The sequence below is a fragment of the Nipponia nippon genome, unplaced genomic scaffold, assembly GCF_047370975.1.
Source record: "Nipponia nippon isolate SJK-2023a ecotype South Korea unplaced genomic scaffold, ASM4737097v1 scaffold_4, whole genome shotgun sequence".
Classification (NCBI taxonomy): Eukaryota; Metazoa; Chordata; class Aves; order Pelecaniformes; family Threskiornithidae; genus Nipponia; species Nipponia nippon.
In genome coordinates, this window is record NW_028262358.1 from 72,331,123 (window position 1) to 72,345,889 (window position 14,767).

General features: G+C 43.0%; 1 protein-coding gene across 1 annotated transcript; it reads right to left on the bottom strand.

Moving 5' to 3' along the window:
- Positions 1–5,683: 5,683 nt before the first annotated feature.
- Positions 5,684–8,661, bottom strand: CALHM6 (calcium homeostasis modulator family member 6). Its single transcript, XM_009460537.2, is given in 3 exon segments — positions 5,684–6,291; positions 8,135–8,341; positions 8,344–8,661. Coding segments are annotated over 3 exon segments (942 nt in total). The 3' UTR covers positions 5,684–5,874.
- Between the last annotated feature and the right edge of the window lie 6,106 nt (positions 8,662–14,767).

Consider the following 14,767-nt stretch of genomic DNA (forward strand, 5'->3'; position numbering starts at 1 on the left):
TACTCACCTAAGGAAGCTTGAATAAAAATTCAGAGATTGCCACACAACTGGTTTCTTGGTCATTGTGTCTGTTCTTACCTGACCTTCATCACCGGCTGTTGAACATCCTCCACTTGGCAGTGGACTTGTTACCACAACATGACTGGGAAGTAGAGAAATAGCAGCCTCACAGAGACTTGAGTTATAGGAAAGGTTTAAAGTTGTCCAGTGTAATGCAAGATATCTGGGTAAAGGTTGGATAAAAACCCAAGTCCTGGCACAGTACCTTATCCACAAAGCCAGCTTGCCTTCTTCTTACCAAACCACTTGTTTTAAACCAAAATACAAACCCTCAATTCAGTTCAGTGAAGCCCAGAGTTAACTCTGAGTTTATCGCTGTGATTTGTACCCTCAGCTCTTATTTTTCCCGCAGTCTGTTTACCCCTTAATCCTGCTGACGGGCACCTCTTACCTTGGGGACAGCGGGGTTCATTCCTACCAGATCTGTACAATCCCCATGATAATCTTTCTCCCTTTGTTTGTCTTAACAGTGTCGTACAGTTGGTGGCATAGTGTAATGCAGCTTTAAAAGAACAATTTTGGACAGAACAAAACCTCAGCTATTCATTACTCAGCCTTGGGCTCAGCCCAAAATGCTGATACCTGTTGCCAATAGCAAGTTACAACATGTAATAACGTGTTACAACCAGTAACAAGTTTCCCTAGTTTGTTTTTTTTTTAATCAGGGCTGAAAGGTCTTGTGGAATTTGCCTGATTTCACTGCCTGTGCAGGAGCCCTTCGTGGGGTTTTTGCTGGTTATGCCCAGCTGGCTGAGATGGGTATGTGGCAACTTTGGCTGACCACAAAAAGGTTCTTTACAAGGCAATGGCCATTTTTCCTTTTTCCAGCCACATCCTACTAAACAAATATTCTCCTCTTTTTGTTATTATCTTGAAAGTGAATAACCTATACTGTCTTTGTTTTCTAAGATACAATTCTCTTACTTAAACCTCTGTTGCATTAGACTTGCACGCAGGTGTGTGTGCATGCACACACCTACGGTAACATTTTCTGTCGACGTCTGCACCAGCTAAAAATCATCAGTCACCACATTGCAGTGACATGTAGGCTGACTCCTGTGTATTCAGGGCCTATTAAAGAGTTTCTGCCTGCAGGCATTAGCTAGCAAAGTCAGGGCTGGATATTACAACATTTTTAAAGCAAGGAGCATTAGAATCATCTTGGGGCCTTTGCAGTCTTGCCACACTGGCTTTGGCGTGGCCAAGGCTTCCTCCCCTTCCTTCAGTGCCAGACATTTGCAGTGCTGCTCCATGCAGGACATCAAAGCTGTTTCTTTAGGTTTCAGTATTTCAGAATAAATAGCCTGAGGAAATCTTTACTTCCACTTGGACATGGTAAGTTTTGAAGGATAAGTTTCCACTGTGCAAATGAACATTTAGCAGAAATGTGTGAGCCAGACAAGGCAGCACAGATTTGAGATCAAGCTGAGAGGTGGCATGAGAATGCCAGACGAGGCTGGGTGCTAGTTCATGGTCCTGTCATATTCCGCTGGTGCGTCTGGTTGTGCAGCAATCATTCCTCTTGGCTCAGCTCTGTGCTGAGCAGACGTGCTCAATGCACATGTTTTGCTGTTAGGTGTTTTTTTTTATTTTCTTCCTACATTGGGGCACCTTGTCCATTGTATTCTAAAGATGGAGTAAGTAAATGTAAGGTAGAAAAACGGTAATAAACAGTAGAAAAAACAGTGACCCAGACTAAGTTTGAGATTCAACAAGGCTAAGTGCTGGGTCCTGCACTTCGGTCACAACAACCCCATGCAACGCTACAGGCTTGGGGAGGAGTGGGTGGAGAGCTGCCTGGTGGAAAAGGACCTGGGGGTGTTGGTTGACAGCTGCCTGAACATGAGCCAGCAGTGTGCCCAGGTGGCCAAGAGGGCCAATGGCATCCTGGCTTGTATCAGGAATAGTGTGGCCAGCAGGACCAGGGAGGTGATAGTGCCCCTGTACTCGGCACTGGTGAGGCCGCACCTCGAGTACTGTGTTCAGTTTTGTGCCCCTCACTCCAAGAAGGACATCGAAGTACTAGAGCACGTCCAAAAAAGGGCAACAAAGTTGGTGAAGGCTCTGGAGCACAAGTCTTATGAGGAGTGGCTGAGGGAGCTGGGGTTGTTTAGTCTGGATGGAGAAGAGGAGGCTGAGGGGAGACCTTATTGCTCTCTACAACTACCTGAAAGGAGGCTGTAGCGAGGTGGGGGTCGGTCTCTTCTCCCAAGTAACAAGCAATAGGATGAGAGGAAATGGCCTCAAGCTGCACCAGGGGAGGTTTAGGTTAGACATTAGGAAAAACTTCTTCACTGAGAGGGTGGTCATGCATTGGAACAGGCTGCCCAGGGAAGTGGTTGAGTCTCCATCCCTGGAGGTATTTAAAGAACAGATAGATACGGTGCTTGAAGACATGGTATAGATGGACTTGGCAGTGATAGGTTGATGGTTGGACTCGATGATCTTAAGGGTCTTTTCCAACCTTGACGATTCTATGATTCTATGATTCTATGATTCTAAGTTACCATTAGTTGCTGACATTAGCTATCCTATGCACATACAGTTTTTTGCTTGTCTTGCTTGGTAGCACATTCACAGAAGTGTTCCTCAGTGTTTCATTTTAGTGTAGACCCTCCTTTTGAAGGTGTCTAACGGAGCATTCACAAGTGTGCTGAAGCTTCTCTTTGAAATTTCTTTTGTTATAAATGTAATTACGTACAGAAGATACGAGTATTGCATAAAGGTGAGGAAAAATCAAAATTCAAACATGACTGCATACAAAACCAATATATAAATATCTGCTTCTGTCTTTATACATAGATATAAATTTTTTCCTTCCCCCAAAAGTCACTTTATCTGTGAAAAATAGATTGCCATCATTGCCAGCAAACTTGAAGATATGTATTGCAGCCCCATTTGAAGCCTTTGCTCATCGGTTTTAATTAGAAGTGCCAGCTGTGTGTCTTCCCTGGAAAGCTGAGGCAGCTTTGGTAGTGAGACTCTGGCAGTTGCAACTGTGAGTGGGTGTCGCAGATGGAGAGACACACTTCATTTGTGAGAGAGAAGCAGCAATGTGTTTATTGATATAAAGCAGCGATTTAACAAAGTTTAATAGTAAATGCGACAGTGGTTTAACAAGATTTGATGGCAAGGTACACTTGATTATTTACTGCATAGAGGACAGGGTCAGACTAAACTGTCAGGGAGACCCTCCCGTTGGGTCACGAGATTCAGAGAGGACGCTCTTGCTTTCTAAACTCCTTCCCTTAGAGGAGTCTAGGTGTGGCTGGATCCAAACTTAGTCCTGGACTTGGTTGACACTTAATGTCTAAAGGATTATATGTGCACAATCAATCTAGGAAATAATCTTATCGAAGCTTACAAAGTTTAGCAAGCTATTAGTCACAAGGATCTGTTGCAGCAAGGAGTCTCTCAATATCGAGTAGTAAGGAATCTCTGCGGCAGGCGTAACCTTGAGAGGCGTCCCTACCCAAGGGGAGATCTTGGTGTGCAGCCCGCTGCCGTGCAGGAGAGCTTGAAGAGCTCTTGGGCTGCTCGCTATTTAGGAGGGTAAGGTGATTGACTCATAGTCATATTTGCATACCGACCACAGATTTTAGTTTCTACCAGATTTGGCTTGAGTTGGACATTGACCAGCACTGTGGTTAGGCGGATGCATTGCTCACATTAGCCCTTGGCTATTGTGTTGTTATCTGTCTCCCGACTCCACTTTGAGCCAGATGCAGCCATCACGACCAGACACATCCATCAGGACGGCCACTGGTGGTTATCCCTTGAGCAGGGTTACTGGAGATAAGCTGCAGGTTGAGGAGCGGGGGAAGCACATTGTCACAGTGGGAAGCAGCAAAAAGCCCACCCAGATGCAGCTGAGAGGATTAACATGAATTCTGAGGGTGTTTTCACTGCATCTTCTTGTCAGGAAATGAAATAAGGCATGGCTTGTTCCTGGAGGCTTTCAGTCTGTCCTGAAGTATTTTGTTATCTCTCTAAGGTAAAGCCTGGCCCCACTGTGTCAAGGAACGTTTTGGCACTGATTGCAGTGGGGCCAAGACATTGTTTCCTTCCCCTTTACGACATTCCAGAGTAGATTTATCTTTCTCTAGATGTCAATGAACAAATGAAGTCTTCAATATGAGAAGTAAAATGGAACATTTTTAACTGAACCGTGCTTCCTGGAGGCCCAAGTAACAAACCGGACACTTGTTACTCTATTATCATCAAGTCTCTTGGAAAGAAAAGAGCATTGAGCAAGTCAGTGACTCCGCAACAAAATGAACGCTTTTTAAAATTATTTTCTACATGCAGAATTAAATCTTGTTTTCCTTCTATGTGTTACATCTTCAGTTTATAATAAGAATGAAGCTTCCAAGCTAGTTATATTCAGCTAGTTAAAACAGGCTCTTCCCTTCCTTCTTGCTTGGAAAATGACTGTAACATACAACTTCATGGGATTCCTCTCTGTCTGTCTGGATAGTTTCCAAGGTAGAATTTCTGTCTAGAAAGAGAAGATTTCTGGGAGGAGTGAAGGGACAGCCCGGACCGATCAATCTGACTCACCTCTCTAAAGCGTTCTCTAAAAAAGCTTTTCAGAGTAAAACTGAACTTTATCATTCTTCACTCAAAACTGGTATCTTTATTTCTTATAATTAGATGTTCTTTGATAAGAACATTATTATTTGCTAATACGGATTGTGGATTTATAATGTCCTTAAGTATGTGGCTGTGCTATAAATGTTTGTTAATATAAGCTTCACCTATACCGCCATGTTATGCACGAGCCTAACTCCTCAAGACATGCTAATTTGCACTTAGGCTCCATTCTGGATAAAGTTAAATAGTGTATTTGGCAGGGTCATCCAGGTGTAGCTTAGGTACTGATGCCAGGGCCAAATCCCTATATGCAATATTATCTATTAAAAAACCCCAAAAATAATTACATATTTTTCAGAAAAAAATAGAAAAATATAAATGGAATATAAACAGGAGGTGAAACTTCCTGTTGGTGTGGTAAACTTCCTGTTGGTGTGTTTTCCCTGCAGCATTCAAAAGCCTATTTTTTTTCCATTGCAGAGCTTTACAATTACAGGAAATGAGCAGGCAGTAGAGCTAATTAAGAAGGCCTGCTGCAACAGGTGATCAAGATCAGGCAGTGATAAAGAAAATTCACCACCATGGAAGTTTTTAGTTTCACTGTTATCTTTTTGCTCATCTGTTCAAGCTGATAAGCAGCTGAAGTCATTCCGATGGACTCCTTTGTTATGTGCAGGTAGCTCCAAAATGCTAATTGCTTCCCAGATTTTAAAGGATATTGTCCTTGCCTTGAGAAACTAATTGACTGAAACTAAATATTTTAGTCCAGAGCTTGCTCTAGGCTCCACTGAAAGATATATTGTCAAGTGAGACCTAAAAAACTAAGCTGAATTTCTGATCAAAACTTCCATTCCCTTTTTGTCTCTTTGATACTGCCAGGTACGAAGGTTTGGTATTGTCACTCCAGCTGCCAAATGCCCTTAAGGCGTTTGGTAATAATTTGACATAGTACATGCTGAGATCTTTGTGAATGCTTATTATTTTACACACGTGACTCTTCTTAATGAACAACAACACATGAAAACTCCCATCGTGACAGATGTATTTATTTAAATGCACTTAAGCAAAAGTAACAAAGTGTATTTCAAAACAAATCTGCTGAGGGTTACAACTATCAGCTTTTACATACAATTCACACAGATTGCAATAAGAGCACAGAATAAGACTCTTGTTATGTCAGTAGGGTTAAAAGACTGCCAACGTTGCAAATGATTTGTTTCATTAAAACCCTGATTCGCTTGCGTTTGTTTCATCCACAAATCCTAAACTGAGGGGATTCTGACCTCCTTGCCCGAATCTGACGCTATTGCCTCTGTTTGTGTTAACGTACTTGTGTATCATGCTGTAATACTGCTCTTGTGAATCGAAGGTATACAAGCACGAAATCTTCCGCCAGTCTTCATTGCTGGGAGTCTGAAACGGTGCTGGGTCAGTGGCTTCAAAAAAGCAATTTGTATTTATTTCTGCCAGCCTGGCTGCATGCTCTTTAGCCTTGCTCTCAAAGACCTCCTGTTCCTTGTTCAAGTAAATTTTCCAGAACTTGAGCTGAAGATAGCTAACTGGGGAGTAACAGCGGCTGACACATGTTGAAATCAGTGCCACAGTCATGATGCTGGCTATCAGAAGCCATCCTATCATCTTGGGAAAGAGACAGATAGGTTAACAGTGGTTTTGCATGGGCATATGTAGGAGTATAGAACTTAACATTGAAGCAGACATGAAAACTGTAAGCGAAGACACCCTGCAGTGCCTGTAACAGTCTGCTCGCCGTGGAAAGGGAGGATCCCATGCACACAATTCAGCCAGCCTGACAGAGCTTCTGTACCCCTGAGCTGATCTTGTTGGATTGAGGATGAATACCAATAAAAGATAAGTTGAAGTTCTTTCCGCAGTTGTATCCAGTTTTCTTAACTTTAAAGGCAAGACACTGACCAGCAGTTTCTGCGGTTGCGGTCAGATTTACGGTACAGCGGGTGCAGAATCACCCAGTCCACCTCTGGTGCTGTGTATGAGACTGCCTGCTGGCTGTGTTTTATCTGTTCTTGGAAAGTACCTCTCCTCCCTGATGTCTGAGCCTGCAAAAAATAGCCGATTGCCACAGCACACAGGAAAAGTTGTGTCCTGTATGTTTTGTAAGCAGGACACGGATTTGGCTAGCAGATATGGGAATTCCTTCTTGCGTTATACATGATTTTAACATCCCTAAATAAGTCTCATAGGCCCCACCTAAAGCGGGTGTCCTAGTAGGTGCTGGTGCCTCCAACACCCAGTGGTACTTAGATGGAAGCTCCAGGCAGAGATCTCACAGCGTCCCCTTTCACCTCAAGCTGATTTTTTTTTTCAAGTGAAAAACATTAAGTGCTAAAGAAAAATGAGTTTGTGTTCTTTTTGGCTCTTAATTTTGTTGAAAGTAGATCAGATATTAAAAATAATGATCAGTAATAAAAATGGTCTCACACTTTTTCTGTTTTTGTTTGACTAGTTTGTTTCTTTCAGATTTCATTGCAATAAATATTGGTAACTGTCAGTCTTCATTGATTTTGCTCCTTTCTTACCCTATCTGAATTCAATGGTAGAGAGTTTGCCCCTTTTCAGTCTTTTTCTTGGAGGAGCCGCATGCTAAATATTTAACAAATATAAACACTTTTTTTTGTTTTAATAAGCATTTGTACTAAACAGGAACTTAGAAAAATCTAAGTAATTACAATGTCTTATAAACTTAACTCCATTAACCAGCCTTAATGTTTTCCTGAGAAAAAGTGATAAAAACTGATTTTCCTACTGGATTTAAGACGACAACCAAACAAATCCAGAAACAAAGCTGGCGTGCTGCCAAAATTCGTGGGTTTCATTTCACTCCAAACAAAAAAATCCACACACAAGTGCTATTTTTTTGATCATGCAGTTTGCCTTCAGCACAAGAACACTTTAACGAGACAGATACATATTTTAACTACTCTTCTAGAACGCATGTGTGAAATTATTAATAGGTTCAAGTGTTGAGATTCATAGTTGAACAAGCTGTCCTGATTTGTTTCACTTGGCAGCTCTCTGTTGCAAGGAGACATGAGCTTCCTCTCTGTTCATGACCTCAGCTTCCCCTCAACTAATGAGTACTTACAAAAATTTGAGATATTTAAAGGGGTAAAAGCAGAAAAAGAGAAGAACTCACACCATAGCTAAGTTAAAGGAGAAGAAAACTTGCTGTGTAAAGTCCTGGTCTCTAGGCTGGTTCCCTGCCCAGCTTTGAAAGAGGTTTTGTAAATAGTGCCAAACAATTGCCATGCAAACATGCAAAACCAGAAAATAGCACAAATCCACACTTATTAGCTTTCTGTTGCTAATGAATTTTTGCTAATCGTGTGCTTTTGGTAATTATATAGCATGAGAGAGAAGGACTGTTTACAGTCCCCAGCAGGCACCACCACACATTGAGCAGCCAGGGTTGAAGCCCATAGAGTGAAGAGTGGCAAGGCTTTACCTGGGACTGTGCCTGAAGGTTGGGGAATTCATTCGGTTTCTTGCTCAATGCCGTCTCGTTGCAGGGTATTTTGACCAGCATCCTGGGGCAGTCTTTTTTATCTTTACACATGAAGTTTCTTATCGTGTCGCTCCCGCTGGCCGCGCATTTGTAGAAGCTGGCTCCGAGCAGGGCCACCGCGATCCAGGTGAGGAGGGCCACCGCGGCTCTGTCACCGGCACCAAGACGTGGCAGTAGTGGGTGCAGGTCCCCTGGGGGCTGCAGCTGCAGCGCTCCTCCGAAGGGCAGCTGCCTGTCAGCAGGCGCCACATCCTGGCATTCACCATGTAGCCAAGCAGAAAGAGGATGAAGTCAGGCACTAGGAGGAAGACAGAGCCACACAGCATGTTGTTAGAATCGCAGGGACACTTGAACACCACAGTGGAGAAGATGTGCTCGCTGGCAGCTGTCATCAGGGACACAATGCTGTAACCCAGAACGGTCTGGTGGCAGATGCAGAAATCCAGCACCTTGTGTAACTTATCCATTTTCTGCCTTCCCTTACTTTGAGGAGAGCAAAATCTCAGTCAGAAAGGAAAAGAGAAAGACAAGTGCCCTGAAGCTCCCATGGCTTATAGGAACTTGCAGAGCTTTCACTTTCTGTTGGTGGTGGTGGTGCAGTGAGGCATAAAAGCAGCTGTCCTTGGATGAAACAGAAGAGCATGGGCCCACTGCACAGTATCAAGGTCAAGTGGAGACCACAGTGGAAACCCACCCCAGTAATCAACATTAAAACAAAAGATCTATCTTTGTTTCTATAAAAAGACTTTATATTTGTCCACACATGCATTGCAACTAGCAATGACTTAAACCTCATCATCTTTTCAGTGAAGATTTTCAGTGAGGCAGCAGATTCAAAGTGTGAATAAAATGTGAGAAAACCACCCAGAACTGTGCACAGTTTTTTATCGTGCCTTATTATTAGCAGTACAATATGGCTTGTTCTCTTATGGAAGAAAATTCACCTATAATCATGTTAATTTTTCAAGCTAATCAATTAATCTTCTTAAAGTAGTTAGGGCAAATGAGCCAGCGCACACACACAGCAATGACCCAGCAAGCGGTTTCCACTGAAGCTCCAGCTACCAGAGTACCATCTGCCAGGAACCAGACTTTGGACTCCCTTCTCCAAGCAGGTAGTGGCAGCTCTGTAGCCCAGAAAAAAAACCCATCCCTAAACCAGCAGAAACTAAGCAGATGGCATGAAGTGGAAAAATGATGGAAAAGGCTTGCATAATGAAAGAAAAAAATCTGGAAGGGATTCCTGGGCTTGGAAGACTGAGCTGCCTATGAAAACACTTGCTCCATAGGTTTCATTCATGCCCTGAGGGAACTCGACCAGGCTCCTAGCTAAGGTTTGTCTTGTCTAAATCTAGATGAGGTGAACCGGCACTCAGAATTAAGGAAGGTGAAGCTTTGTTACTTGCTCATAGCCATGTAGCTGAGGCTCTCTGAGGCAAGGTAGGCAGTGCGGTAGTTTGCTGTCGTCACATGCTTGGTGACAGCCAGATGTGCAGCCAGCCGGGAAGCTGGTGGTCACTGTCATCTTCTCTGCCACAACCACTTACCCAGGATTTTAGAGTCAAAATCACTTGCCTCTTGCATGAACTGGGAGCTCTCTGGCCTCACTGGGTGCATCAGCAATATGAATTCATCCTGATCAGATTTTGAATGCTGTAATTTATACTGCACTGATTCTTCCTGGGCATTATCATGGCACAGAGGTTAACCAGAAAGCCAGAACTTCACCCCAGGCTCAGGCAAACATTGTCCCCAGCTGGGCCAGCCTGATTTTGGTACTGGCTACTTCAAGTAAGACAGCAAGGCGTGATGCTGCCTGCATCACTCCATGCCATACCTGGGGCTGCAGGAGCCAAGCATGGTGGAAGCACAGTGGCTTGTCAAAACTCTGTGAGAACCTAAATTACTTTCAATGAACTTTGGGGGTTATTTAAACCTTCCACAGGGTCCTTGCAGCTTTTTGGGCAGCTGAGTAGATGGCACGGAGGTGCCAGAGCAGGCAGCACTGGTGCGGGTGGCCGCCAGGCTTGCCCAAGATGTGCTGTGTTCAGCACCGAGCTGCTGCTGCAGAGGAAAATATGCCACTGACTGAAATGCTTGCCTTGGTCTGGAGGAGACTTTGCTTTGTTATTATGCAGCAGTATAATACAAAGACATAAACCCAAAAAGGATGTAAAAGCAGCAAGAGTGAATCAGAATGAAGGTTGAGTTAGCCTGGTCACCTCTTGATCACAGCAGATAGCTGCGGAGAAGCACAGGGACAGGGGAAGCAAGCTCAGGAATGCACGCCCCGTGAATCTGCATTTCAGGGATTTCCTTTGCATCTAACACCTGTTGAGGTAAATTTGTCTGGTTTCAGTTTTAAACCATGCAGACTTTTCAACATTCAAAACATTGTATAGCAAGTGTGGTTAACCTTCATGCAAACCTGACACCACCCCATTCGATGCCCCCAAATTCTGGAAGGGGAAGAGATAAAACAGTGGATCCCTACCTAGTGTCTCCATCAACTCATGATCTTGTACACCTTCATCATAGCCCTCTCTTTTCCAGGCTGAGGAGCCCCTAATATATTTAGTCATTCCTTGTCTGATGTATTCCTTTGTATACTTTTTTTTTTAATCCATGTTGCCACCTGCGCCATTCTTTAGGATTCAGGTATCATTTTTTACATGAGGGGAAATGGGGGGTATACCAGATTTGCAGTGCATTGAAGGCGCAGCTGAATCACAGTTTGCTGCAATGGCATACTGACATGACTTTGTTTTCTGTTTCCTTGTAATAATTTCTAGAATTTTAACAGCTTTTTGATCATCCGTGAAGCACTGAGTTGATATTTTAGCAAGCTATGTATTATAATAAAAAACTCTCAGTCCTGAGGGGTAAGCTCAGTCAGCTCAGAGCCTATCAGTGTATATATGAAAGTAGGATTTGGTTTCACTTTGAACACCACTTTCTCTACACTGAATTTGGCCTGCCATTTTGCTTTCTTGTCAGGCAGTTTAAGAAAGTATATCTGCAGTTCTTTAAAGCAGAGGTTGGTTTTCAACTATCCAGAATAACTTAATATTATTGGCAAATATTGTTGCCTTGATTTTTACCCAGAGACAGCTAGAGGCAATGGTTAGTGTACCTTGAAACCAGAATTCATCATGTCTGAAAAAGTCTTAGCAGATGGCGGGACGGCAGAAATAACAGAAGCAAGGTGAAATAGCTGTAAAGGCACCTCATGACAGAGGCAGGGACATGGGCTGCCTCTGAGACCCACTGGTTTAACAAGGGAATAACGACCAGCGGCAGCTCTCTGGAGCAGGTAACGACCACACAGAGGAAAGAGTACAGCCAGGAAACTCTGCTGCTTCACTTTCAGAGCCTAATTTAAACAGTGTTTTATTTATCTGTAATAAAATATGAGTTTAGGAGCAAGCTTCCTGGGAAAAGGGAGTGGAGCTCTGTGTGAAAAAGGATTAACCCTCCCCTCCAAGCAAAACGTTTCCAGTAAACACTTGCAGAAAGTGGTGGGAGAGGGAGGAGAGACCACCCTGGTTGGAAAGCAGGGGAATAGCTGTGCTAGGAGTCAAGCGGGGGGCAGCCATGGCCCAGGCGAGCCCCAGCTGCAGGCAGCCTCGGTAGACGGGGGGCTGGCGAGGGTCCCGGGCGGGAGGAGCCGGAGGGGCGAGGGGTGCGGAGCCCTGCCGCCCGGCTGCTGTCGAGTCCTGGTCACTCAGAGCATCGCTCCCTAGGGCAGCTCTTTCTTGCCCTCTACATTAACACTTGTCTCACCACAACAACCGTAAAGCATTCACTGGGAAGTGTTCAGAAAAATAGCTTTCTGTTAAAAGAACCCAGAAGTCCAATTTAACGGTTGTTTTGGCACTGATTTGCATTAAATTTCGTGCCTTCCAAGGGGGAGGAAAACAATGCCAGAATGAAAAAGACGGACATTTTTAGAACAGAATGATTATTTTTATTATTTGAACCATCTTTTCATTTTGAAATACATCTTATTAAAATGAAAGGGTCAGCTGAAAACAAATTGACTTCTTTTTAATATTTTATCAAGTTTCTCCTTGATGTTTTAACTTCTGTCCTTTCATTTGCAGCTGAATGAATCTCAAGCATTTTCTAGGTGGAAAAAGCTGTAGTCTAACTAGTTCTGTGGTTGTATCAAATACATAATACTGGTCTTAAATGCACCATGTGTGCATGTGTGTGTGTGCATATGTGTGCGCTGGGGGGGGCTTTGCCAGTACGTATTGAGTAGATCTTGTTTTAGTCACATTAGTAAGTCCTTACAATAGGTTATTTAATTTTTTTGCTGTTTGTTCGGAACAGCGAAATACTGGGTTTGTTTTTCTACAAATCATTCTCTTTGTAGCTCCTCCGACCAAGGCTCATCCTGTCCCAAATTCCTGTCATTAGTCTTATCAAGCTCAACTTCCTCTTCACATTATCAATCTAAAATCTTGGACATCCACAGATGCAATGGAAAAAAGCACCTCAGCACTGGTGTTGTTTTTATAGCAAGTGGACTTCCTTCTTCGAGAGAAAGACTTGTAAGCTGCGTTTCTTAGTGCCCGGTTCAGAAAGATATATGCAAAAGGCTTTTTATTCTAGGAAAATTCTTGTAACACCTTTTGTCTTGTTCCAGGTAAAATTAATGCTTAACCAGTGGGAGTCTTGTCCGCAAGGAGATCTGCACCTACCCTCCAGGTGGACTGACCTCCCCTGGAGGCCCATTACCTCAGTTTGTGAAAGCGAGGAAGTTATTCTGACTTTACGGTTGAACCAGTCTTCTTACATGTTTGTGAAGTGTCACACAGCTCAGTGGCACCACATAAATCATTAACAGTACTAATACTTAGCAGAGCGGCAGCCTGAGAAGTAGCACTATGACTGGGCATGTAGAGCTTACAAGCATTTGTTTACATTATACTGCTATTTTAAGGCATTACATTTATTAGCAGTTTTTGGCTGAAAATGAATTTTCGTGGGTAGGAAGGAACCAGCTCTGCAAAACCAAGCATAGCTCTGAAGGAGGCTCTGACGGGTGAGCTCTGGTACAGAGTCACACAAGCCATTGCACTAATTTTCTCTTGCTATTATTTACTGCTGCACTTTTAACACTACAGGTCCACTACAGGGTCTCATTTCTGGACAGGGAGGGTCCTGTAACCCGGTCCAAGTGTCCTACAGTAACCAGCAGTGTGAGGGCTTTACTGTTCAGTCTACACTAATCTACACTCTATACGTGCCATAAATAAGTCTGCGCAATTCTTTAAGTGTTGGCTGTGGATTAAGTGAAAAATACTTGCTGAGTTTATAAGAAAATCTATGATATTTTCATAGGATTAGAAAGGTAGAAGTTGCCAGGTTTTATGATGAAATTAAGGAGCCTTAGTGAGGCAGACAATAGAGTTAACTCATTTGTAATCAGGTAAATCACCCTGGGTAGTCAACTAGTCAGTTCTAAGAAAACAAAGCTCAGTCTTTTTCATTAACTATGGAAAATGAAATGCCATAAAATTACTTTGCAAATTTAAGCACATTAAACCCAACATACTTCTATACTGTTATTATAAACATTTTGTATTCCACGTGTCCTTGCTTTCTTCAAGTTACGCCATCACATCTTGCTGTCTTGGAATTGCTGAATAGCTGAGATTTGATTCTGTTCCACTCCTTCTGTGTCTGTGTGTGTGGCCGCATGCTGTCTGATCATATGCTACAAAATATGCTCTGTACTTTTTCATGCAATTAATCCTTCGTCCTCTTTTTAAACTTTACCTAATTAACTAGTTCTTCGGTTCATGGTAGTAGGCCCCTTTCCCCCATCTCCAGTTTCCCATCCTGGGCTCCTTTGCTGCCCAATTTTTGTTACCTAAAGATTTTTTTTCTAACAGTAAGGCAGTACAAGAGCTGAGACCCTATCCCTTTCAAAGCTGTCCACGTGCAGCTGTCTTAGTTATGCCAGTAAGTAAGTTCACAGCCTTCTCTGGGCAAAATCAGGTGAGCAAGTTAAGAATGAAAAAAAGAAACCTAATGAATCTTCCTGTGAACGGATGCCAGTCATTTCTTCTCAGTACATTTAGAAGACAGCCAAACCAGTCATCCATATGGAAGAAACTGCTCAAAAATATTAATACCCTTTTACCAGTGAAAAGAAATTTATACCAACAGCTACTACTTCTAATGTACCCCTGGCGAAAGGTAACTTCACCAGGAAGCACTGCTTTGTCAAAGGAAATGATGGGTGACTAGCCTTCACCGCCAATTTTTCAACCCCTCTCCCACCAAGCAGCCTACATGATATACTAGATATAGCATATAATTAACATTTAGCATACATTTCTCTCTGCAGAATGAACATTCATCCCACTCTTGATTCAGCAATGGAGACCACGAGGGAGGTCTAGAAATGGTCTCAGTCTCCTGTAATTGAGGTTTGCTCTTACAGAATTGAAAAGTTTCTGGCTTCTTGTCCTCAGCCTCACTAGCTCATATAGTTTTTCTAATCAATCTTATTCCTTACCTGCAGAATACTCAAGCTGTTTCAGCTTACCACAAATGTAC